This window comes from Nerophis lumbriciformis, linkage group LG01 (genome assembly GCF_033978685.3).
Source record: "Nerophis lumbriciformis linkage group LG01, RoL_Nlum_v2.1, whole genome shotgun sequence".
Classification (NCBI taxonomy): Eukaryota; Metazoa; Chordata; class Actinopteri; order Syngnathiformes; family Syngnathidae; genus Nerophis; species Nerophis lumbriciformis.
In genome coordinates this window covers 53,475,119-53,501,929 of record NC_084548.2, presented here as the reverse complement: position 1 = coordinate 53,501,929, position 26,811 = coordinate 53,475,119, and the positions used below count along the sequence as shown (strand labels likewise).

General features: G+C 41.6%; 1 protein-coding gene across 1 annotated transcript in view; it reads left to right on the top strand.

Moving 5' to 3' along the window:
* wnk3 (WNK lysine deficient protein kinase 3) overlaps positions 1-26,811 on the top strand; it is a 99,588-nt gene that overhangs the window by 58,527 nt on the left and 14,250 nt on the right. Inside the window, exons 3-18 of the mRNA XM_061986672.2 lie at positions 5,008-5,180; positions 5,770-5,990; positions 6,362-6,519; positions 6,611-6,699; positions 6,787-7,006; positions 8,580-8,886; positions 8,960-9,069; positions 9,157-9,357; positions 12,566-15,472; positions 15,760-15,803; positions 17,792-17,927; positions 18,020-18,136; positions 18,207-18,302; positions 18,399-18,447; positions 18,714-18,866; positions 22,124-23,793. Of these exons, the coding sequence (XP_061842656.2) occupies positions 5,008-5,180; positions 5,770-5,990; positions 6,362-6,519; positions 6,611-6,699; positions 6,787-7,006; positions 8,580-8,886; positions 8,960-9,069; positions 9,157-9,357; positions 12,566-15,472; positions 15,760-15,803; positions 17,792-17,927; positions 18,020-18,136; positions 18,207-18,302; positions 18,399-18,447; positions 18,714-18,866; positions 22,124-23,793 (6,651 nt within the window). The remainder of the gene's footprint in view (positions 1-5,007; positions 5,181-5,769; positions 5,991-6,361; positions 6,520-6,610; positions 6,700-6,786; positions 7,007-8,579; positions 8,887-8,959; positions 9,070-9,156; positions 9,358-12,565; positions 15,473-15,759; positions 15,804-17,791; positions 17,928-18,019; positions 18,137-18,206; positions 18,303-18,398; positions 18,448-18,713; positions 18,867-22,123; positions 23,794-26,811) is intronic.

The window sequence follows — 26,811 nt, the reverse complement described above, 5'->3', positions numbered from 1 at the left end:
GGTAATTGGATTTTGTTTCCGTCACCTTTTTTGTCTCGTTTATATACTTTAACTAACATGTCAACTCTGCTATCATCCTAGTCAACTAACTGCCTTTGTTTTGAGTACTTATCTTATTTTTACCTGCTCCGATGTAAAAAAAAACAAAAAACAACCAAATAAGATAAACCGCTTCCAGCCCAGGGCGGGCATGACTTATTCTGTGGGTGGGCATGATGCCGGGACTGATTGTAGTTATCTGTGATTTTCTTTCAATGCAGAAATGTTGTCCAGTTCTAAAAAAGTGCTGCACGCACACAGCGCAGCAAACTATTGCAATTGCTCCTAAAACGTTTGATAACCACAACCTTTTGAATAATGGAAACCCATTTTTATTTCACTTAGAGCTGTTGAAAAATATACAGTATGTTAAATAAATACACATACGTCATGTTCTGTTACTATAATATTGTGAAAACGGACATATTTCACACATGGTTGCAGACATGGTGCCCTAACTACCCTAATATTCACTAATAAATTAATTGCACACCTTGTTTGTGATTATATAAATGTTGCAAAGTACAGTGATTGTAAGAATGCCATTCACTAAAGCAGATTGTAGGGGTATGATACCATGGGTCAGGGAAGAAGCCACTTAATATGTTGGCCCTTTATGCTGAGTTCAAATGCTGTAGTTGGTAACCTTGGCCCACTGGCCGGGTGTTCTAATCTGGCATGTGGGTCGGCCCTTTTCCAGGTATCTATCTTGTTACTGTGAGCTGTTGTAGTTTACTGTAATCTAATCCCAACCACCCGCCACCTCTGATTACAAAACACTGGATGCTTACTTGCACAATGCAGGCAGACAAATACATGAATCGTAAAATAAGCTCCTTTTCTTTGTAATTGCCATAATCATCTTACTATTGCTAATGCACAGCTTTTCTTCAAAGCCATATCAATGTAAACACTTTGGTCTGCTGACATCTGATCCTTAAACAATGTCTTCCAAAATAGATGTTTCAGTGCCCAAGCACTGACCTATTCTGACCAGCATCCATAGGACTTGTTAGACAAATGTTTAATATACGTCTGATATTTTATTAGTCTACTTAATAGAGATGTCCAAATTCGATATTGATATTCGGCTGATATCAACATAAAAACAAGTATTTGTTTGTATCTGCGTTATAAGCGGTCCGATACAAGCAGTCTTGCAGAGCGTTTATGCAAAGCTTCAATGAGCTAACACCTACACAACAGCTAAGCACCCAATAGCACACAAGCTAGACATAGGTAACAGGTGTCCTTAATTTAACAATGTTGCCATCGAAAACACAAAATGTGTTGATATAAACAAGTAAGGCTGTCAAACTATTGAATAATTGTGATTACCGGTACTTAAGTACAATCAGACATTTCTTTAATCTAGTTAATCTAATTTTGATTCGTTAATTTAAGACTGTGCCTTGACTAGTCCAGGGGTGTCCAAACGTTTCACACCGATGGCCAAATACTGAAAGAATGTGAATTAGTTTTGTACATTAAAGAAGCTAAAACCAATTCAATGTGTACATCAGTGTATGCTAAGATATCTGGAAAAAAAGCATTGTTATTTTAGCTTTTGTGTTACAGGTGACAAAGCAAACAGTTGCTAGTGTTATAGCTAATACAGTATACCCAGATCCCGCAGGACCTATCTACATATCAAAGACATCCATCCACAAGTATTAAGAAAACTCCATGTTTTATGATTTTCACTCAGCCAAAAAAGGCATCACGGCAAAGTCCGCCTCATTTTTAATGAGCCCGCCTTTATTCACAACTTACGCACTTGTGCCTCACTTACACATGGTGGGCCTGTTGCATGGTCGCGCATGGGAGAATATGAATAAGAAAACCATGCGTAACTTCAAGCGTGTACAAAAACGGTAGAATAGGGCTCTTGTACTGAAAGCAGTCATTGATACCTTCATAAATTCAAGTAGGCATCATCAGTTCATTCTCATAGACTTAGTAAATTGGTTAGATCTAGTCTGAGTCTAAGACTAGATCTGACCAATTTAAGTATATGAGCATGAACTGATAAAGCCTACTTGGATGAGAGGTGATTCTTCTCTTAAGACAAACCCAATTGTTCAATTGCGATCGATTGAATACCCTGAGAATACAATGACCTGGATGAATGTGAATATCCATAGACTATTTTCTGTTGTTGTGGGGTAGACTGGCTCGTACATGCATATGTGTGCTAAAAATCCTCGGCTGTTGCCATTTCTAATAAAAAGTTGTGTATAGTACGAACTTATATCTGCCAGTAGACTTGATATGGAAGCGCTAAAAACTACAACATGGCTGACCGGGTGGAGACGCAGTCGAAATGAGCTTGGCCTGGAGGATGGCTTCGGTTCATACTGTAAATAAGACGGCCCACAAAATGGTGCATTAAGAAGAGAAAAAGCGGCTTGAAGGTGATCTGTAAAACATATTTTATGCATAATTTTGACCAAAGCACCATGTTATAGACCACAAGTGTTTTAAATGCAGAAAAAAATGTCCATTGATGTATTGCTTCACCAAATATCAGGAGTTTTGCAGTTGATGAAAGGACATTTTATAAAGTTAAAAAAGCACACACTCTGGTGGTAGAATAAGTGTAAAAGGTATAAAATGGAATTTAAAAAGTTAAAACAGAATATAGGGAAAAATTTAACCGAACTTGGAAAAAGAATTCATAGGGACCTTAGGGACGGCGTGGCGCAGTGGAAGAATGGCCGTGCGCGGCCCGAGGGTCCCTGGTTCAATCCCCACCTAGTACCAACCTCGTCATGTCCGTTGTGTCCTGAGCAAGACACTTCACCTTTGCTCCTGATGGGTGCTGGTTAGCGCCTTGTATGGCAGCTCCCTCCATCTGTGTGTGAATGGGTAAATGTGGGAGTAGTGTCAAAGCGCTTTGAGTACCTTGAAGGTAGAAAAGCGCTATACAAGTACAACCCATTTATCATTTATCTACCTTGAAAGAGAATGATCATTTTCATATGAGGATTTTGATGTATGAAGTGTTGTAACACAGGTAATATCTTAGTGTTAACATGTATCAAGGCAGTGTCGCTGTGTATAACAGTTCCTCTGCTGTGTTTTGGTCAGAGTTTGTATTTGACAAGGTTCCCTGGTTTAATGATACACTTGACGAGTATGTTCCCTTAATTGTCCCTATGGAGAAGATTTTTATGTAAGTCAGTCTAGACAGAAGGGATTCTATTGTGAACTCTGTGTGAACTGTGCAGACTCAAATACAGAGTGATGCCAAGCAAGAGAGACACAATACTGTAGATGCTGATGTAGCAATCAGGCTGTGTTAGACAGTAGGAATCATGGATAAGCTGTTAACTGTTACAGCACAAAAATGGACACCCAAACAGGAGTGTCTACTGCTGAGGAAATGATACATACATGTGATTAAATAGGGGTAAAAACCAGGCAGCAGTAAATGTATTCAGCTGCGTTTACACAAACATTACGGTAGTGCCAGAGGCGTCACAGGAATGAACTTGTGACAGTGGGCCACCTGCATGCCACTTATTCTTAGCCATAATAGTACAACGAAGAGCAGCCATTCTGTTGACGCTTCTTAGCTGTTACGAGGGGAGGGGTGGAGAACTTGTCTCTCCCAGTACTTCCAGAAAAGGACAGCGAACAAGCCTTGAGAGCAAAGGAAAAAATTAAACATGCAATGGAAGAGATGCAGAGATGTCCTGAGTGTTAGAGAGAGACCTATAGGACAATCAGTTCAGACATCTTTTCTACATTTATTGTTCTATTGGCGCTTTGTGAAACAGAATGAATCAATGGAATTGATCAGTGGAAAGCCTGTGTTGTGACGAGGACTGTTTGTGACACAATTTTCTGCCTCGTACATATTTTGATTTAAAAGCAGAGCCATGAAATTATGTCCATGTTTCCCAAGTCACAAGGTCAGCAAAGGTCAAAAGACCAGGGACCTGAAAGGCGTATTTTGTACTCGTGGTGGAGTAAGCAGTCAATAACAATTGTTTGTGACATGTCTAAAAATAGTGCCGCCAGTCTGTCAGTATTTGCTCCAATGTAAAATGTTTTGTTTGTCAGCAGTCTTGGAGCATCAGTATTATATTTCTATCACTGCATGCTCACATTAATTATCCCTTGTTCTTACTTGACATGCAGAAAAGTGACTTGGCCTTTAATGGCATTCAGGTGCATAATTGATTACAATATTTTAAAAAATAAAAAGACAGTGTGGAATCTTTGAAGCGATGAACAGAGCGTCAGTACATCTTCACTGGGCACATATGAATCATTAAAATAATTTTACAAAACAATCTATAGGAGTGTTTCACAGCGAATGGTCAGTTGTTGCTTCTGTTCCTGTCGGAATGCTGCTCATGTGAACAAATTAGATTTCTGTCACATACTCTGTTGGCCATAATGGTGATGTGTGGCAGATGCAGTACAAATGTGTTGGAATAAAAAAAACTCAGGGAGTTGTCTCAGTACTGGTGCTGCACTGTATTGCTACTGCCACCTAGAGGCACTTTCATCAAGGTGTCTTCAATAGTAGAATGGAAACCAGGGATCCTTAATTATATTCTTCTAAGGGACATATTTTTTCTCACCAGATATTGTAAAGGCGATTATCAATTAAATCATTAATACAAACTTAACGTAAGTAAAATTACAATAATACAAATTAAATATTTTAATGAATTCAATAGTAAAGGTACCCAGACTTATTGATCTATCCAACCACGTACCATGTTATTCCTCCATTCATGAGCAATTTTTTAATGAAACTGTATTGTTTGATTATTCGGGTGATGTTTCACGGTCCAAATGAAAGGCTTAGGCTCGACAAATTTGGCCCTGAGTACCTGTGGTCTTATATATACTGCATTCATGATATTACAAATCAATGCAAATATTTATGGGACTTTATTTCATTGATGCCACAGCCTCATGATCTCAAAATTCCTGTCTCTCCTATCTCAGGACCGCAAGCTGACCAAGGCCGAGCAGCAGCGCTTCAAGGAAGAAGCAGAGATGCTGAAGGGGCTCCAACACCCAAACATTGTGCGCTTTTATGACTCCTGGGAGTCTGTATTCCGCGGCAAGAAGTGTATTGTACTGGTTACGGAACTCATGACCTCAGGAACCCTCAAAACGTATGTAGTATTAATTAATGTTTTTTATTAATGTGTTCTCATTTGTAATACAGAAAGATATTTTCATCACTTTTAAACTTGACCATCACTAATAAACAATAATATTCCAGTACCAGCCACAACATACTGTAAGAGTATTCTGGTATTATTGGCAGTATTGTTAGTTTGCTGTGGTGTGATTTAGGGATTAGTATTTCACAAAATGTATTTAATTGACATTAGCTGGTGGAAACAATTTAGTCAAGTAATTGATCTTAATCTCTGTCTGAATGTTTTATGTTCTATTGCACGGAATAATGTTCAACGCAGATCGCTTCAGCCCTGCCACAGTCTTAATGGTAGCAGTTTCAGCAAAAAAAAACTCTCAATTGGTAAAATGCACATTCAAATATCCGTATTGTTAACGTGATATGGTATTGGGACTTTAAAAAATGAAAACTGAATATTTTCATTTATATCAAATTAATTAAACCTAAACATGTCATTAGAAACTAAATCCTCATTTGACTGAGAATATTCTCCATCAAAATATATTATGGCTCATTTGTTGTTCATATAACAATATTCATGCAACTATCCCCTTCTACAGTTACCTAAAGCGCTTCAAGGTAATGAAGCCTAAGGTCCTGAGAAGCTGGTGTCGGCAAATTTTGAAGGGCCTTCATTTCCTTCACACCAGAACCCCTCCCATAGTGCATAGAGACCTCAAGTGTGACAACATCTTCATCACAGGCCCCACTGGGTCTGTAAAAATAGGTGATCTGGGACTTGCCACCCTCATGAGGACCTCATTCGCCAAGAGCGTCATAGGTAGGCTTTTTTAATCGACGGGTGTTGAAAACAATGTGTTTTGTTGCTACTTCAGTACAATAAATATGAATTGCATTCAGCACTCATTTTTATAGCAGGTCTCAGTAGTGAATTAGTATTGATAGTCACTGTAAAATGTATGTGGGCAGCACTTAGCATAATCTACTTGATGGACAATTTAAGCAAAGGAGAATGATGCTGCTCACTGTAAAGATTGTAAAACCTGCTGACGGCCCCTGCTGGGCCTATATACAGTACCGGTATATATATATATATATATATATATATATATATATATATATATATATTAATAATGAATACAAATGTAAACGTAATGGGGGTGAACCGGTATTTACCTTTCTGCTTTAAAGGAACCCCAGAGTTCATGGCTCCAGAGATGTACGAGGAACACTATGACGAGTCTGTGGACGTCTACGCCTTTGGGATGTGCATGCTGGAGATGGCTACCTCCGAATATCCGTACTCTGAGTGCCAAAACGCTGCTCAGATTTATCGCAAAGTCACAAGTGTGAGTCCCTTTAAATATAGGACCAAAAGGAACTATTGCTACTGAATGTAATTTAGGCATCCCAACTATTTGAAACTGTGTGTTTCTGCAGGGTATAAAACCAGCCAGCTTTGATAAAGTGAATGACCCTGAGATTAAAGAGATCATTGAAGGTTGTATTCGACAGACTAAGAGCCAGAGGTAAGCAGGTGTTAATTGTATGATGGCATCTCCCAAAATTCCTTCAATACTTTACTAACTACCTGTACATTCTGCTTCCTGACACAGACTTTCCATCCGGGACCTCCTAAACCACGCGTTCTTTGGGGAGGACACGGGTGTCCGAGTGGAGCTAGCAGAGGAAGACACAGGCACCCAGGAGTGTTTGGCTCTTAGGATTTGGGTCGAGGAGCCCAAAAAGCTGAAAGGGAAACACAAAGACAATGAGGCCATCGAGTTTAGCTATGACCTCGAGAACGACAGCGCTGAGGAAGTGGCTCTGGAGATGGTGAGACAATATTTAAATGGTAGAAAAATAAATCCTACAGCTCGTTTATCATTTGTTTCAAAGTACTTTCCTGTTACCCAGATTCTACTTTTAGAACAGGGCTATTCAATTAATCAAATTCGAATTCCGGCCCGGGAATGACACCATACCGGCCCCCCGAGTTCAATAAAAACGTTGGAGACAAATATTTTTGCACCAAATTCCTAAAGCCACTAAAGTGCTCCTGTTGTATAGAGGAACCTGGACCCCTGTAGAAACATTGGCAGATCCTTGCATTGACATTTTCAACTTGCTAGCAAACATAGTTGATGTCCATTTCGGATTTGTTTTCAAATCCAATCTTTTTATGTGGCATTTCACATTATTAAAAAAAAAATGCCATTTTCAATGTGAATGCAACCCGACCTGTATGCGGACATGATGTCATGACGCCGCACGCACTGCAGAGTTTACGCAAGTAAACATGGCTTCAATTCTAGTCGGTCTCAATACTGGGGCATTTGTGGCTATTTCAAGGCATTTGTGCAATCAAAGTAAAAATTTTCTGAACCAAATTATTGCACATAAAAGATTGAGCAGGAAGAGGACAAGTATTTTGGCTCTGCCAGTTTTACGGGATATTTTGCTTTGATGTCTTCCCGAAGAGCTTGTCTGTGGGCGAGCAGTCGGAGACAGGAGTGGTGGAACTTTCACATTAGCTTCTAAAACATATTATTTTCACCTGTTTTCTTCTTCGTTGTCAACTATTTATCTTGTAACCATCTATTTTGGCAAATAATTATGATGCTTATCACTTTTTATGAATGCAACCTGAGTGCCTAGTGTTCACATTGAGGAAGCATCGCATATTTATACGATTTATTTCAACATACACAGAGGCCTGGGTCGGATATGAATATTTCGGAATAGCAGTGTCCACACTGACATGACAAAATCCAATACAGGTCGCATATGGGCAAAAAAATCTCAATTGACCTGCAGTGTGAATGAGGCCATAGAACACTGGGGTCCAAAAACTTTTGATTTGCATAACCGAGGTGCTCCTCAAGGCACCCTTTAAGTCCTTTCCTGTTTTGGCTGTTTGGAATGTGATTTATGTAACTAAGGTGTTGCTGTAGCTTGTTTACTTCAGATGAAGTGAATAGTCTTTATATATTATAGTATTGTGATACCTGTAGTGTTCCTCAAGGTTCCATTTGAAGTCCTCTCTTTTTCACCATTTGGACAATTTAACCTGGGGCCCGCGAAGTCAGTTTAAAAAACCTTGTGAAAAGCTCAGATTTTTGCAGGGGATTCTTAAAAAACACAAAAAGACAAAACAAAGCTGTCATTATCTTTGACTAGGTTTTTTGCAAAATGCCCTAAAAATAGCAGAGCACTCCTCTAACTGACAAAATAAAGAGACCAAAATTACATTTCTACTGTAGAGGATGCCGGTTCAACGAAATATTCAAAATAGGTCTAATAGTGAAGGGAGAAGTCTGGTCCTTAGCTTTCTGAAAATGTGGCCCCAAAACAATTAATTTATTATCCCTGTTTTATAGTATTTTTATCCCACTAACTCTTATCACAGGTAAAGTCTGGCTTTTTCCATGAGAGTGATGCCAAGGTGGTGGGGAAATCCATTCGAGACAGAGTGAATCTAATAAAAAAGTCACGGGAGCGACGACAGCAGCAGCTGTTCCAACAGCACCAAGGCTTTGAAGAAAGACGGGACTCCACTCTAACATCCTGTACAAATCCATCCTGCCCGTCTTCCATGGGGCCAACACCTGTACTGACTGGTGGAGGTGGTGCAGAGGAATCTGAGGACCTATCTGATTTGGACCATCATGTCAGGCTGCAGAATGTTGTCAGGGGTGGGACACTATGCCTGCCAGGTAAAATATCAACTTTGTTTTGTGTGCTAGATTTTTTATTTTTCTTACTTTCTAACGATACTTTACTCTGAAGGGGAGAGCATTCGGTCTGCCAACTGTGAATCTTATGCTAGCGGACATTCAAACTCACAGCCAGGGGAATCATTCGCCCTTGCTCAGACTTCTCAGCCCATGACTACATCTGTACGTATAACATTTGTTTTCAGTTCAATTATAAATGGTAGAAAAGTTTGAATTACAGTAATTATCTACTATGTTATTGCTCCTCAGTGCACAGGAACACTGACAAATCCTCTGAGGGTCCCATCTGGTGAAGTTGGAGGTGTTCCAAGTGTCCCCGTTGGCCACAGTGTCAGTCTGGCCAGCATGTCCATCGGTCAAAGCGGAAGGCCATCTGTTGGTCAGACGTTTCTTCAGCCCACCACCATAGTTCCACAGGTATCACCAAGTATACCTCAGCAATATTTTCAGGTGAAAGAAGAAATATTATTAACTTGCAGTCAGTTGCGGTAGCTGCTTTGACATGGGGCCCATAACATGATACATTACAGTTAATTGTGTTTTGTACAAATACAACAATGCCATCATCATACCATTTTTTTATCCTTAATGGCCCGGTCATATATTATTTATATTCTAAGAACGTCCCTTAACCGAGGTGGCATCAATATTAGCATGTGAATGCAGCGAGTACAGTGGTTATTTGTATTTATGTTCCTTATTTGGTTTGGAAACAGTAGAGATTTTTAACAAACAATTGCTGCAATTCAACCAATATTCCCCCTATTTTTTTTGTTAGTTATAAACAGTAAAAAAAAATAGTAGCACAAGGCCATACTTGCCAACCTTGAGACCTCCAATTTCGGGAGGTGGGGGGTGGGTGCGGGGGGCGTGGTTGGGGAGGGGGCGTGGTTGGGGGCGTGGTTAAGAGGGGAGGAGTATATTTACAGCTAGAATTCACCAAGTCAAGTATTTCATATATATATATATATTAGAGATGCGCGGTTTGCGGGCACAACCGCGGAGTCCGCGGATTATCCGCGAATCGGGCGGATGACATTTTAAAAAATTAGATTTTATCAGCGGGTCGGGTCGGGTCGGGTCGGGCGATTGAAATTTAAAAAAATTAGATTTTAAATAGATTCAGGCGGGTGGCAGTTAAACCAATTCGGAAATATATATACATAGTTAAATGTTGTTACCCACATACGAAAAACGAGCAGGCACCTGCAGCATATGCCACAACAGAAGAAAAAAAAAAAAGAGATGGACACTTTTACGGAGCGGAGAAGGCCCCCGACGCCTCGCCGGGGTCCGGGACCAAGGCCCCTTCCCCCGAGAGGGCCCCACCGGGAGCCGTAGCTGAGGCGATCCGCGAGAAGGGCCCGACGCACGTCCAGGGTCACCACCGCGCCCACCGCACCGACACCCTGCCTCGTCCGCCTTCGCCGCGGCCGGCGTCACGCGCAGCAGGTAAGCAGCTTACCTGCCCGCCACCCCCGTGGCCGGGGGCTCGTAACAGGGGTCACTCCGCGCGCTCCGCCCGCGCAGCTTACCTGCCCGCCACCCCAGTTGCCGGGGGCGCGTAACAGGGGTCACTCCGCGCGCAGTGCGCTCACGAAAGGGGTGGGGCTCACCCTGGTTGATATAGACAGCAGCTAGGACGGTGGCCATGGAAGTTGGAACCCGCTAAGGAGTGTGTAACAACCCACCTGCCGAATCAACTAGCCCTGAAAATGGATGGCGCTGGAGCGTCGGGCCCATATACCCGGCCGTCGCCGGCAGCGAGACGCGCTTGGAGGTGCGCTCAGCGCGGCTCCCATATGATTGCGCACTGGTGTGCGTCTGGGTCGTGACAGCGTGGCACGCGAATGCTGCATTGGATCAGTCTCTTTTCTTTAACAGGCAAAAGCTTTATAACCTCACTAATGCCTTGCATCGTCTATATTAGATATATAACAACGGGCGGGTGCGGGCGGATGCGGTTCTGATCAAATGTTAGATCGGGTGGATTGCGGATGGTTGACGACTTTCTGATGCGGTTGCGGATGAAATAATTGCCTATCCGCGCATCTCTAATATATATATATATCCCCGCGACCCCGAAGGGAATACGCGGTAGAAATGGATGGATGGATATATATAAGAAATAATTGACTTTCAGTGAATTCTAGCTATATATATATATATATATATATATATATATATATAAAATAAATACTTGAATTTCAGTGTTCATTTATTTACACATATACACACACATAACACTTACCTACTCATTGTTGAGTTAAGGATTGAATTGTCCATCCTTGTTCTATTCTCTGTCACTATCTTTCTAACCATGCTGAACACCCTCTCTGATTATGCATTGCTGTGTGGCACGCACAAAAGTGCTTTCATCAAATGCACTAGATGGCAGTATTGTCCTGTTTAAGAGTGTCACAACATTGCTGTTTACGGCAGACGGACTGCTTTACTGTAGACGTTCTTTATATTGTGGGAAAGCGGTCTCAGGTCCGCATGGAGCTGGAGGGGGCGTGGCCTCCAGCTCCGCCTGAATTTCGGGAGATTTTCGGGAGAAAATTTGTCCCGGGAGGTTTTCGGGAGAGGCGCTGAATTTCGGGAGTCTCCCGGAAAATCCGGGAGGGTTGGCAAGTATGCACAAGGCGGATAACTATCCACATAATGGGGATTTCCCTTGGCGTGTAAAGCCCTGTGAAAAAAACCTCCAGGCGCCATTGAGTAGCAGGCAAAGTCATGGTAACATGTAATACTTAACAGTATTTTGGTCATTTTAAGCATCACCGCAAATTATTTCCTGGGTGCATTGATTTCACAGAGCGCATAGCAATGAATGCTACTTCCGTCAACAACAACTACTACTAATCATGGCAGACGTCGTTAGAGCGAACGACTACTTTGGGACAACTGATGATCCAGAACCTTATCTTTCTGAGCCTGAAAATACAGAGGATGAACTACAAGTTTTAGAACAGGTGCTAAGCAGATACATCTCTAGTGAAACATTAAGTATCATGTAGCATTAGTGTTAAGTGAGTGCTAAACAAGAAATACAAACTACAAACATAATTAAACAGTTACTTACAATATCTACTTTCACTGGGATTCTGACAGATGGGATGGTTGTATCTTCCAGCACTGGACTTTTGCTATCCAGTTACCATTTCAATATTAATATCATTGATTAGATAAATTAGTTACCGCCGTTAATGTGTTTTTCCCTGACAGCCCTAGTTTAAAGTTGTAATAAAAAACTGTTACTACAAAAAAAAAAATTTGTCCTACTTCAAATTACCATTTACCCTACCACAAATCATTTTCGTAATCCTCTGACGCTGCCTATCTGACTGCATGCCGTGTAGGGTTTCTCCCGGGACATTTCGTGGAGCTGTTACATTATAGCCAAATAGCCCATGATGTTTTTAAAGAATGGTTGAAACACATTTAAAACATGAAAAAGGTCAAACGCTCCCAACATTTTATTGTTCATATTAAAGCTGAATGAATGACCTCCACTTAAAAGAACAGTGGGAAACCCTGTACTGTATTAACAAACGTGTTAATTGTTGTGGCAAAGCTTAATATTACCTAATTTTTACTACTTTCTTTTCCCCCTTTCTTTCAACACCAATCATCCTTCTGTCACATCACTGAGCAGTCACAAACATTCCCATCAGAAGCATTTCAATCTGTCACACCTCTCGGGTTGTTGGCCCCTACACCGTCATACATTACCCCCGTTTGCCCACAAGTTCTCACCTCATCCATGTCCCTCAGTGATCCTGCTGGGCTCGCGGTGACCATTGTCCCCCCCATTCAGCAGCCCCAGGCCACTCCCACGCAGCATACTGACATCTTTCGCCAGCCAGCACCCCAGCAAACACAACCTGTCATGATCCCTCCGCAGACTATCGTTCAACAACAGATAGGGGTCCAGACATCCTGCCTTCAGCAGCAGCAAATGGACATCCAGGTTGCTTTGGCAGAGCAACATGTTAGTGCCACTCAACCTCCAATAGGACAGCGTCAACAGAGCCTGACAGCTATAGCTGTCCACAAACATCAAAATGAGCCTCTGCAGCAGGTCTTTGTACAGCAGACCCTTCCACCAACTTCACAGGAGCAAGCGGCATTAGCAGGAATGGAGCAGCAGGTTTTGGCATTACCACAGCCAGGAGAACATTCTCAACAAACTAGGGAGCAGGCCATCATACAAACCCAACAGCAAGAACAGCAGAGTTTGCTACACTTGCAGCAGCAGCAAGCTTACATGCCATTTGATCAGCAACAAGCCCAACTACAACAGCAGCAACTAGAGCGGAAGCAAGCCCTTGTACACAACCAATTATTGGATCAGCAACAAGTTCTTATTCAACAACATCAGCAGCATCAAGCTCTGCCACAACATGCACCCTTACAACAGCATTTAGAGCAGCAGAAAGCAGTTTATCAACAAAACCAGGCAGGAATACGAGAAGATCCATTGATGCAACAGCAAACTAGACAACAAGAAACTGTGGTGCATCAACAGCCCCAGCAGGCTCAACAACAAGCTCTCTTACAACAGCATTTGCAGAAACAGCTTGTCTTACAACAGCAGCAAATACAGCAGATGCAGCAACAAATCAACCAACAAGCTCGACTGCAACAGCAACAAGATGTTCTACCAGAGCAACATGTTCTATTACAAAAACAGATCCAAGAGCATCAACAACACCATGCGGCCATTGTTCAACTTAAGCAAATTGAAAAACAAGAGGCTGCTCTGATTCCTCAAAATAGCAGTGAACAGCAAATACCAGTGAAACAATCAGATTTATATCAGACATGCACAACCCAACTAAATAACACTCAGTTCATACCCCATACCCCTCCTACAAGGAAACAGGTACAACAGCAAGCTGCACTGACCCTGCAGGAGCAGGTGCAAGCTGCTCAGCTTGAGCATGATACTACAGCTGCAGTGAATCCTCATATCCCAACTGGAGCTGAAACCATTCAGCATCAAACTCCTATTTCTTCCCAAGCCCCGGTTCCCATGGTTGTACAACCCGCTCATTTTACTGTCCTGATTCCAGCTCAAGCCTTCTCCCAGCAAGGACAAAGTGAAGCTCTTACCCATAACAGAATCCAGGTACCAGTCCAGATTGTAAGCCAATCTGCAACTCAAGCAGTGCAAACCATGATTGATGTCAGTCCTATAGATGGAACTATCCAAGGACAGGCCCAAGTAGTCATCCAAGCCCAAAAGCCTCAGACTGGTTATTCTGAAATTACTTCTAATGTGAATCAAGGGTCTGCTCAGACATTCATTCAGGCTCAGGCGTCACAGCCAGTAGTTAGCCAGTCACAACAAGCCAACGATAACAAAAACTCATCTGCTGACACTCATATCATATCTGCTCTCCAACTTCCAGCTGCAACAAATTCTAGTCATGTACAGCATGAGAATGTTGTTCACCAGAATGTTCAAATACCAGGAGTATTGAAGCCTCAGCTTCAGCAACAAACTCAAAATCATCCCCATATCCAGATGCAAAGTCACACTGCCGCAGCCCTCTTGACCTCTCAGTATGGCCCTCAGTCCACCAACCAATCCCCACCATTTTTACAGCAGGCAATGGTTACGCAACAGCCAGTGCTGCAGTATCAGCAGGTGGTTATGGCCCCTGGCTCAACTAGAAATGTTGGAAGCAACACAGACAGTCTCAATTCCATGGTAGATCCTGCAGGCATTGTTACCAGAGCAGTCAATATTCCAGTGTCACATCCAGTGGTTGTGGCCCAGCAGCAACGTTTAGGAAGTAACACGGTAAACTCCGTAATTCAACCAATCTCCCAGGCACAGTTACTAATGCTTTCTCAAACTCAACAACTACCAGCCATATCACCTCAAAAGCAACAATTGCCTTCACTAATCCAGTTAGCAGTGGAACCCATTTTGGCCCCAGATCATCAAACTTGTCCTCTCAGTCAGGCTTTGATTCCCAGGGAAGAGACTGATCTGCAAGCACAACAATGTCAGCCTGCTTCACATCCACAAACCCATCCTGACGCACAGATAGCCCCGAGGAATGTGGCCGATCATCACTCACAGAGCAGAATCCCACCCAACAGTGGAGTGACAGGCAGAGTACCTTCCCCTCAGCACCAGGCCAAGCACACATTGCCAGCGCACACTCACACACAAACCAGCATTCAGGCCCAATCACACTCACATACACAGACACGCATTCAAACGCAGGCTGATTCACACACGCAGACCGCAGCTGCAGAACAGCCTGTTCTTCCTCAAGCTGTCTTTCCTGCACATCAAATTCCCCTGAGCCCCTCTCACACCTCGTCTCTCCCATCATCACTACCATCCCACCATCCTGCTGCTACCCCTGCGCCAGAGCTGCCAACATCTGCACCAGCAGCCCAGGTCACCTTACCAGGGCAGGCCAACTTTCTACATACCTCCCCTTTGCCTGCCGCCACTCTAGAACTGCTTATTTGTCATGCCCCCAAACTGTCCCAAGCCTCGCTGCAAGACCGTGACCTTTCCCTGCTGGGCATTTCTCAGGTACAGGAAGAATGAATGTACATGAGTTAACTGTATGGTTTAAAGGCAGTTTTATTTTTGCTCACTTAATAGCAACCAGTCTAATTATATGAAAACATTTGTGATTCAAACTAACATTTTTTCATTCTTGAAAAGATTTGTTTTTAACATCCATATATTTTTCATTTAATTTGTATCACCAGAATGATTATACAGCTTTACTTGTGCCCTTTGATGATTGTTGTTTGTGTTGGTAGTTTTCCTGTGTTTTTTTGTGTTTGTATTTATTACATAAATGTTTTCCTCAGGAATGTCTACACCTGTCAAATACAGAACATCCTTCCTCAATTGGGTATGTCTGATTTCAGAGGTGTCTCACAATGTGTCCATCATGCATAAAAACAACAACATTAAGGAATATTTTTCACAGGAAATTATCTTTGAAATGAATGGGATTTTTTTCAGCGTTCAACATTTTCCACATTTCTCAAATGATTCAAACAGTTTCAAAGTTAAAATGCTTTTTGCTCATATTAGTCCACTGCGAGCATGCTAACTTTTTTAGATTTTTTTTTTTTAATCTAATTTCGCAGGCGTACACTTAGAGCAGGGGTCGGGAACCTTTTTGGCTGAGAGAGCCATGAAAGTCAAATATTTTAAAATGTATTTCCGTGAGAGCCATATAATATTTTTTAACACTGAATACAACTAGATGCGTGCATTTTTAATAAGTATAATAAGTCTCTTATTCTTTTTAATAACATTGTTATTCTGAAGCTAACCAATAATAAATAAAATACTTCTTACCATTAATGCGACTTCTTGAACAGGTGCAGTAGAAAACGGATGGATGGATTAAAATGCATGAGAATGTTTTATATTTTGAACGTTATTTTTAACACTGTGATTACCAGCGGAATTATTCATTACTTATCGTGTTAAGCAATGTCAGCTAAGATTTATCTGAGAGCCAGATGCAGTCATCAAAAGAGCCACATCTGGCTCTAGAGCCATAGGTTCCCTACCCCTGCCTTAGAGTCATATAACTTTGTGACTCATGCTAACTATAATTTGTGTAGAATAGCATGCTAACTCTTTTAGCTAATTTTAAAGTTAAAAGTTAAAGTTAAAGTACCAATGATTGTCACACACACACTAGGTGTGGCGAAATTATTCTCTGCATTTGACCCATCACCCTTGATCACCCCCTGGGAGGTGAGGGGAGCAGTGGGCAGCAGCGGTGGCTGTGTCCGGGAATCATTTTGGTGATTTAACCCCCAATTCCAACCCTTGATGCTGAGTGCCAAGCAGGGAGGTAATGGGTCCCATTTTTATAGTCTTTGGTATGACTCGGCCGGGATTTGAACTCCCAGCCTACCGATCTCAGGACGGACACTCTAACCACTAGGCCACTGAGTAGGTGGCCGTACACAGCCAGTACACCTCAGAGTCATATAACTTGGTACATGACACATGCTAACTATAATTTGTTTAAAATAGCATGCTAACTCTTTTAACTAATTTCACAATAACTTGGTCATATAACTTGTCAACATGCTATTAATATTAGCATGCTCAGTGGTCTTGTGGTTAGAGTGCCCGTCCTGAGACTGGAAGGACGTGAGTACAAACCCCGGCCGAGTCATATACCAAAGACTATAACAATGGGACCCATTACCTCCCTGCTTGGCACTCAGCATCAAGGGTTGGAATTGGGGCTTAAATCACCAAATGATTCCCGAGTGCGGCCACCGCTGCTGCTCACTGCTCTTCTCACCTCCCAGGGGGTGAACATGGGGATGGGTCAAATGCAGAGGATAATTTCACCACACCTAGTGTGTGTGACTATCTTTGGGACTGTAACAGTTATCATATCAAGTACCAGGCTATATGACTCTGAGGTGTACGGCTGCTTTTTTTAAAGTTAGCATGGTAGCAGGTGACTAACATTAGAAAATAACATTTTGACTTTGGAACCGTTCGATCTGATTGAGAAATGCGGGAATTTTTATCTCAGGGCATTCAATCGTTCGCAATGGAATTGGGAATTGTTTAATTTGGGAAAAAATTCCATTAATTTCAATGGGGATTTCCTGGAAATTTGCAAATGTCGGGAAAACTGGGAATTTTTTAAAATATGAGAAATAGCACACTTGCCCTGATAAGTTCAACATGAATCAACCTAAAGTGATGTTTGCATATACAGTACACCTATGTCTAATTATAATTGTTTCTTTGTTCAAACCCAAGGATTTATCAGCTATGTCTCTAAATCTTAGTGAGAATGTCTCTTACTTTGTGACTTCTAAAGTGTGTAATAACCATTTTTGCCACCCACAGGTCTTTGCCAACAAATGGAGACGAAGCTGTTATGCACTTGACCAATGGGAAATTAGAAAAAGTAAAGACCCAAAGGAGGGCTTCTTCTCTGAGACATGAAAACGTTTTACATCAGTTCCAACTTACTATGCTCCAGGTGAGAACGAACAGCAACAAAATAAAAAAAACAATACTTACAAGCAAAAATAAACTTTGAACAATACATTTGTTTACGCAAAACTCAAATAGGTGTCAGGCAGTGGGGACAATATGGTGGAATGCCAGTTGGAGACTCATAGCAACAAAATGGTGACATTTAAATTTGATATTGAGGGGGATGCACCGGAGGACATAGCAGATTATATGGTAAACATATCATATAATATCATATAAAAAACAATATTTGGTCTTAACTTGTGTGATATTTTGACCTTAGGTGGAGGAAGTCTTTGTCCTCGATGTGGAAAAAGAGACGTTTGTCAATGAGCTAAAAGCCATAGTTGAAAAAGCCCAGGACATTCTTCAAACACATGTATGAATATTTGCATATTTCCTTGTATCATCAGATGTTTGTTCACACTTTTAGACACTATTTTTGATTCCTAACAATCTTTTATTTCTCTATTAGACTGGATCTTCTGACCAATTGCAAGTCAACACTCCCACTAGTTCTACATGTGAGTTCATAATAATTGTTTTTTTTTCCCAATTATATGACACTATGGATAATGGTGGTCATAAAAAACAGTTAGGAAATATGTTTATTGTGTGTCAATGATTGCTAAATAATTTAGTCTTGAAGAACTTGAGGCAAAATGTTATATTATATGCTTATTGCAACCTTCAGAAGTGCTGTTGGTTGAGTTGAGCTAGTTTGCGGTCTAAAAAAGAACTACACGACTACATAACAAACAACTATATTTTTCTGTTTATGATTCCTCAGCTGACTCACAGCCACATTCATCTCCGGTGGGGCGTTGGCGCTTCTTTATCAACCAGACCATTCGCCACAGAGACTCGCTCTCTAGCCAAGGAGCAGCCACCACGCCACCCAATGCAGAATCAAGGACACTCCCACCCTCTCGAACAGATAAAGGTGAGCTCACCTATCACTATCATGTTACTTTATATCTAGAATTGGAAGAATAATGTAAAAATTGTCATTTTAAATGTAGGCCATACAGCAACAACCTTTGTTGATTGGATTTTTTGGGACTTTTTGGATTTGCCAAGAGAAGATGAGCCTTTTGAGACATTGTGATTAAGGGCTATATAAGTAAACTACGATTGATGACAGAGGGGCTACCCCAAATAGTGCGCTTCGAGGATTCGGTTTGATCTTTTCACCAATTACCAAAGACAAAGTATTACAGATTTCAGTCCAGTAACTGCACAGGAACAGGCAAAGCTAAAAACGTGTGTATTAAGTTAGCTGGAGACTGCTGACACCGATCCCATAATACCGATATTCCGTCATATATCTTAGCCAGCCAGACTTTGGTATAATAAGTACGATGTATTAGCTTACATTGAATGAGGCTGTGTCCAGCACAAACAGAAGACTTATGAACTCTACTTAATCTCTGTCCAGCTCTTCTCAGAGCTCAGGTCACTCCTAAGTCACCCTACCAAAGTGACTTAATTGACTTCAGAGATTCAGGGCGTAAATGAAAAATGTAATTGTAAATACATGTAATTGATCCTTTTAAAATCGGAAGTATTGTCAAAAAAGCATATAAAACTGTCAGTTGGTAAGTTAGGAAACCCAAGAAAAGTATTAAAAACAAAACTGTGCATCTGAAGATATCGAAAAAAGTGTTGACGAGAGAGTGAAAATTCATCCCAAAATTGCTGGAAAGAGGCAAAAGTGTTGTCAATGTATACATCTTTAATGTTGTTGATCCCCATACTTGACCATCTTAAAAAGGCACTATCAACAAGAGAGGGAGGGAAAACATGGTTAGCAGTGGTGGGTGCAAGACTAAAAATACTACATAAGCCAAAATAGCGCTTAAACTGAACCCAAATTCTGAATGAGGATTTTTCGTAAAAGCAGAAGTAGAAGAATGGAGGGGAGAGTGAACCAGAGCCCTAAGAGATACTGGTTTAGTTGAGTTAGCCCCCTTAATCAGCCAAAAAGGAGGGGAATCAAATGCTTCATATTGCAGCCAATTTTTTAAGAATTCTAATGTTGGTGGCCCATTAGTGAAACCTAAAGTTTGGTAGTGCCAATTCTCACGACAATTTGGGTCTCTGTAAATATTGCTTATGTAACCTGTGAATCTTTTTATTCCAAATGAAATCTAAAATCTGACTATCTAATTTACAAAATAAGGATTGAGGGAGAAAAAGTGGTATATACTGGAACAAATAGGTAAATGGCTGATGTACATTCATTTTAGCAGAGTTGACACGAGCCACTGTAGATAAATTAAGTAAGGACCAGCGATCAAAATCTCCCCGGATTCTGGACAACAGTGGAACAAAGTTGGCTTTATAAAGGTCTGCAAGCGTATGTGTGACCTGGACGCCCAAGTATGTGAAACTTTGCGAGGCAATTTTAAAGGGAAATTGTACAGAGGGTATTTCTTGCCAGCAGAAATTATAGGGAATATTTTACTTTTACCCAGGTTCAGTTTGTAGCCAGACACGTGTCCAAAAGCTTGGAGAGTATAAGGCAGCTGGAGCAAGACAGAGATGTCCGAGACCTATAGAAGGAGGTGAATTTGCATAGTCAAAACATTCACATGCTCATTGTGTCTACATATGCCCGTAATACGCGGATTGGTACAAAGCGCTATTGACGGAGGCTCAATGGCAGGAGCAAAAGGCAATGGGTTCACAGGGCAGCCCTGCTGTATGGAACAGTATAGGCGAAAATATTCGGATTTAATATTATTTGTCCTGACGAGGCCTCAGAGATACCTTTCTGGAAATGTATCTGTATGTGAGGGGATGGCGTGGCGCTGTTGGGAGAGTGGCTGTGCCAGCAACCTGAGGGTTCCTGGTTCAATCCCCCTTCTACCATCCTAGTCACGTCCGTTGTGTCCTTGAGCAAGACACTTCACCCTTGCTCCTGATGGGTCGTGGTTAGGGCTTGCATGGCAGCTCCCACCATCAGTGTGTGAATGTGTGTGTGAATGGGTGAATGTGGAAATAGTGTCAAAGCGCTTTGAGTTCCTTAAAGAATGGTAGAAAAGCGCTATACAAGTATAACCAAATGTTGAAGTTTCATACATAGATAGATGCACATAAAAAATGTAAAAAGCCTTGAAAATAATATAAGAATAGTAAAGTGTAATCTTCAATAAAACAACTCTTTAGCTATGCTGAATGCCTCAGCTAATAACAAAATCACAAAATCACAAAATATCCAATAAAGTCCTTGGCTTAAGAGGACATTTTAAACGACAGCAGCAACTTGAAAATAATTTACCTTTAACAATAGTGTCTTTTTAGCTCAACATTTTTATTAACCCAGGTACACCAAGCTGCCAACTGCAGGATGCTGTGTGGCTGGTGACAATATTGCCATTCAAGCTAAACACCCTTTCAGATTGTGTGTACATTTGTTGTGCCAGTGCTTCTTGAGTAAAGTAGTTGTGACGAGAAAGCTCATATAACAAATTAATTATTTCTGACAGCTTTTTAAATCCGTTTTTTTCATACCGTTGCAACTAGGAACATATATCTATTTACACAAAGTTTATATTTTGGCAGAAATGTATTCTCCATCGTTTTCAAGTGCATCCATCTCTCTTTTTGTTGATTTGATAGAATCACGTAAATTGCAACTCGCCATGCTGCTGTCATAAACGCGTGTTGCCCCGGGTATTACCGTGGCTTGAGTCAAACAGACTGGATCGCTGGCAACAATACTGCTGAGGTTTATTTTTTCCTTGAGAGCAAAATCCAAGGGAAACTGGATTGGAAAGACGCCTGCAAAAGGGGTCAAAATTTGTGATTTCCCGGCATCAAGAGGAAGGTTGACAGGTATGCTTCACACACTCTTCGTACTGGAGTTTGTCTCAAGTGAGCACGGCGCTTACCCCGCCTCACTCTGTGCATAGAGGAGGCGAAACAGCATTTTCGCGTCAAAACATTGAAGGATTACATATATCTGTATTGCGGTATTATCTCAAATACATACCTCTTTCTATAATATACCGTTATAATTCGTAATACCGGTATACCGCCCAGCCCTACTGGCAAACATAAAACACGGGTCAAAATTTGTGATTAACATAACTGAGGCGTTCTTCAAGGCACTCATTTGAGTCCTTTCCTTTTTGACTTTTATATTTAAAAAATGCTATATTTTTACTAACTTGTGTGTTTCTTTCTGCTTTGTAGAAAATGAAGATTCCCATAGTCAAGAATCCTGTGGGATGTCCCCCCCTCCTTACCCCACTTTACCCGTCGTCTCCACTGCTTTAACCACTGTCTCCATTGCCCCAACTACTATGCAGACTCCTTATGCAACTGTATCTCAAAGCATTTCTGCACCAGCCTCCTCTCTTGAACCCCCCAGCCCTCAAAACATTTCAAGTGGTCTTGAGGTGCCCATCCTCACCTCAACTTTTGCTGACCAAAGGCTCAGTACTCCATTATCCACAGCGACATCTAGTGCTACCAACATTACCATATTTCCCACAATGCCCCCTGCTGCTATGGCTGGGCCTCTACCAGCCTCTAGTATTCAGACAGATGTAACAGTAAGCCACATTGATTTTGAGCATCTGCAGCAGACACAAACACAGGGAGCCAAATCAGCTGCACAAAACCCCCAGCTTGAACCGGTACAACAGCAGGCTGTGGTAGGACAACAACAATCACAAGCATTGCATCTGGGGCAACAGGCCATGCATAATCTACAGGCAAAACCACCACAGCAGCAGATACAAGATCAATTGTACCAAGAGCAAATTCAGAAAGTGCATCAACAAACATCACAGAGTACTCCACAAGCGCTGCAGCAGTGTCAGTTACAAAAGCAAGCTGCTACTGTGCCTGTACAACAGCAACAATTAAACATGCAGCAAACAGTAGACATGCAGCAGCAGCAAATGATGCTACAGCAGCAACAACAGCTGATCATGGGCAGCCCTGCCTTTATGTCGGATCCAAGCCAAATGTTGCCCCCGCCAGCCAGTCAACAGTTTCTTCAGGCACAACAAAATGATAACAACATGGCGCAGCAGCATGTTCTACAACAAACCCCGATGCCTGCCCATGTGTCACAACAGAACTGTCAGACACAAAACCCAGAGCAACAGGAAGTGGTAAGAGATATGCCTCATAAACAACATCCACTTCCCAAACAATCGTCTTTACAGCACTCAGAGTCAGAGGTGTCCACAGAAGAGACAAACGTCATAGAGGACACAGGCAGCTGCCCTGTGTCAGGTCACCCTTCCTCAGACTCTTCTTTGCCACCTCTTCATTTGGGATCAACCGAAGCCTCTTTCCCTCCACTCTCCCTCACGCTCAGCCCGTCCCCTGCTCAGCCGTCTTCTGTGGCCGAGTCAGACAGCGAAGGTCCCCCTAAAATAGAATTTGGTGACAATCGGATAAAGACGCTGGATGAAAAGCTGAGGAACTTGTTGTATCAAGAGCACAGCAGCGGGACGGCTCAAGCCGGGGTAGCTGCATCCGCCCCAGCATCAACATCAGCTGCCTCCACATCCGCAGGTGGAGATGAGTCATCTGAGCCGCTGCCATTATCTTTCCTCCAACCTGCTTCTATCTCAGATACGTCTCCCCAGTCCTCATCCTCCACTACTTCTTCCACCACCTCCCGTTCTTCCTCCACCACCCCTGAGCCAGAGAGTTGTGGAGGAGCAGAGGAAGCCTCCTCAGAAGTGCTCAACTCAGCAGAGCAGGACTTACTGGAGCAGCAACCTGGCCCATCTCACTTGTACACCTCCACCAACACACTGCCCCCCACCTCTTTTCCCCCTGTCTGTCAGAATGTCTCTGCAGCGGCCCAGCGCCCTCCCGTGCCAGGAGAACCAACCATCCTGGTGAGTGACCAACACCAATCAGGGTTTGAGTAAATCTGAAGTATTTCCTCAAATAGCGGCCTGCCTTTACTTGACTTTGCTTTACTTACCGTATTTTTCGGATTATAAGTCGCAGTTTTTTTCATAGTTTGGCCGTGGGTGAGACATATACTCCAGAGCGATTTATGTGTGAAATTATTAACACATTACCGTAAAATATCAAATAATATTATTTATCTCATTCGCGTAAGAGACGAAGCAAATGGCAGCAATCGTCACACACACGTTAGCAATCGTCACTCACACGTCAACCAATAAGAATTCGGTGGGGGAGGGTCATGGCAGAAGTGCATTGTGGGTCATGGGATGCTAACTGCTATATGCTATATGCTACTGCCGTAGCTATTAAAATGGATCACATCAACATTGGCGGTAACTAGAGATGTCCGATAAATGCTTTAAAATGTAATATCGGAAATTATCGGTATCGGGTTTTTTTATTATCGGTATCGTTTTTTTTGTTTTTTTGTTTTTATTAAATCAACATAAAAAACACAAGATACACTTACAATTAGTGCACCAACCCAAAAAACCTCCCTCCCCCATTTACACTTATTCACACTCATTCACACAAAAGGGTTGTTTCTTTCTTTTATTAATATTCTGCTTCCTACATTATATATCAATATATATCAATACAGTCTGCAAGGGATACAGTATGGCGTCACATTAGTGCCAAAAATCCGAGCACATAAAAACTGTTATGGCGCGCTGATTCTCCACTTCGTGCGCACGCGCGCGCGCGCCGTCTCGGTCTGTGCGCTGTCATGTTTCGTTTTGGCACTTTGGGGGCGGGTATGCTTAGACGGCCCCTTCTTTCTGATTGGTCAGGCGAAAAATGCTCAGAGCCAATCAGAAGTATAGCAGGGCGGGTCATCGTCAATATGTATCAAGATTTACGGAGGAAGAAGTGGATAAAAACATGTCGTGCGCTGATGAAGGCTATTTCATACCACATAAACACAATACAGGGTAATACAAAATGTGACCCAAATAAATAATAAGACAACAAACACCATAATCACATCTTTCAGCCAGAACTGGTCCACCAGCAATAACATCCAACCATAACATTATTTTATATTTTCACTTCTTCTTGAACATTTGTTTTCTAATTTATGGAATTTATTTTGATTCAGCCATAAAATTAATGAAATAATCTTTGAATTTGGTTTTTAAAATGTTAAAAATAGCCTTTTAATAATGTATTCTGAAACAGTTTAAAATAATCAGAGAACTGACTAACACTGACCCTACACAACTATGTTTCACAATTAAGTCTTTTTTTTTAAAGCGAAAGAGGTAATTTCAACAGGTACAGCATCCTATGTCATATCTACATGTAATAAGATTTGTAACAAGGCAAACGGTTTGTAAATTGGTCGAAAATCGAGCAAGTTATGGTAATTTAATTAGTACATGTACCATTGACATCAATGTAATGATTGAGGCTAGCTGTCCGAGGTAAGATGGCTACAACGTTGCTACGCTGGAGAATCATTGGTCATTTGAAAAATGCTCAGAGCCAATCAGAAAGGAGGGGCCGTCTAAGCATACCCGCCCCCAAAGTGCCAAAAAGAAACATGACAGCGCGAGGAGAGATGCCAGGAGTACACAGAGAGCGCACAGACCGAGACGGCGCGCGCGCAGAAAGGCACCGCGCGAGCGCAGAAAGGAACCGCGCGCGCGCAAAAAGGCACCACGCGCGCGCAAAAGGGTGTCGCGCACGCACAAAGTGGAGAATCAGCGCGCGATAACAGTTTTTATGCGCTCGGATTTTTGGCACTAATGTGACGCCATAATACACATGATTGTGCGTGCTGCTGCTCCACTAATAGTACTAACCTTTAACAGTTAATTTTACTCATTTTCATTAATTACTAGTTTCTATGTAACTGTTTTTATATTGTTTTACTTTCTTTTTTATTTAAGAAAATGTTTTTAATTTATTTATCTTATTTTATTTTATTAATTTTTTAAAAAAAGGACCTTATCTTCACCATATCTAGTTGTCCAAATTAGGCATAACAATGTGTTAATTCCACGACTGTATATATCGGTATCGGTTGATATCGGTATCGGTTGATACCGGTATCGGTAATTAAAGAGTTGGACAATATCGGAATATCGGATATCTGCAAAAAAACATTATCGGACATCCCTAGCGGTAACTTATAAAAACTGAGAAGGGCTGAACTAAAATGGCACCGAAAAGGAAATCATATACTGCAGATTACAAGCTGGACGTAGTGAAATATGCAGCAGAGAACGACAATCGAGCAGCAGAAAGAAAGGATATACCAGAGGCGACACCGGGGAGGAAGATTTCATCGGATTTTGGGATCGGGAGTCACAGATTGTTTGGTAAACATATAGCATGTTCTATATGTTAAAGTTATTTGAATGACTCTTGCCATGATGTGTTGCGTTAACATACCAGGCACGTTCTCAGTTGGTTATTTGTGCGTCATATGGCGTACACTTATTCAGCCTGTTGTTCACTATTCTTTATGTATTTTAATTTTCCTTTTAAATGTCTATTCTCGGTGTTGGATTTTATGAAATAAATTTCCCCCAAAAATGCGACTTATACTGCAGTGCGACGTATATATGTTTTTTTCCTTCTTTATTGTGCATTTTCGGCCGATGCGACTTATACTCCGGAGCGACTTATAGTCCGAAAGATACGGTACATCAATGCCGATGCTGACCTTTGTCCAGTCTTCCTCAGGTTCTTACTATTTATCCAGTTTGAAACTACGTTGTAATTATTATTATAATTAGACTTTTATTCATTCCACAATGGGGAAATTATGTTGTTGCAGTGCAGGTGTTTACATACAGTAACAGAAACCAAAAGCTTGCTAAAATTGTTGTATGCTGTCTCGATTATCATGCATCCAAATATAAAAAAAATAATCCATCTGTCCACGTATCATGTAACAAAATCAATTGCTCAAACAAATCATCCACGTGGTA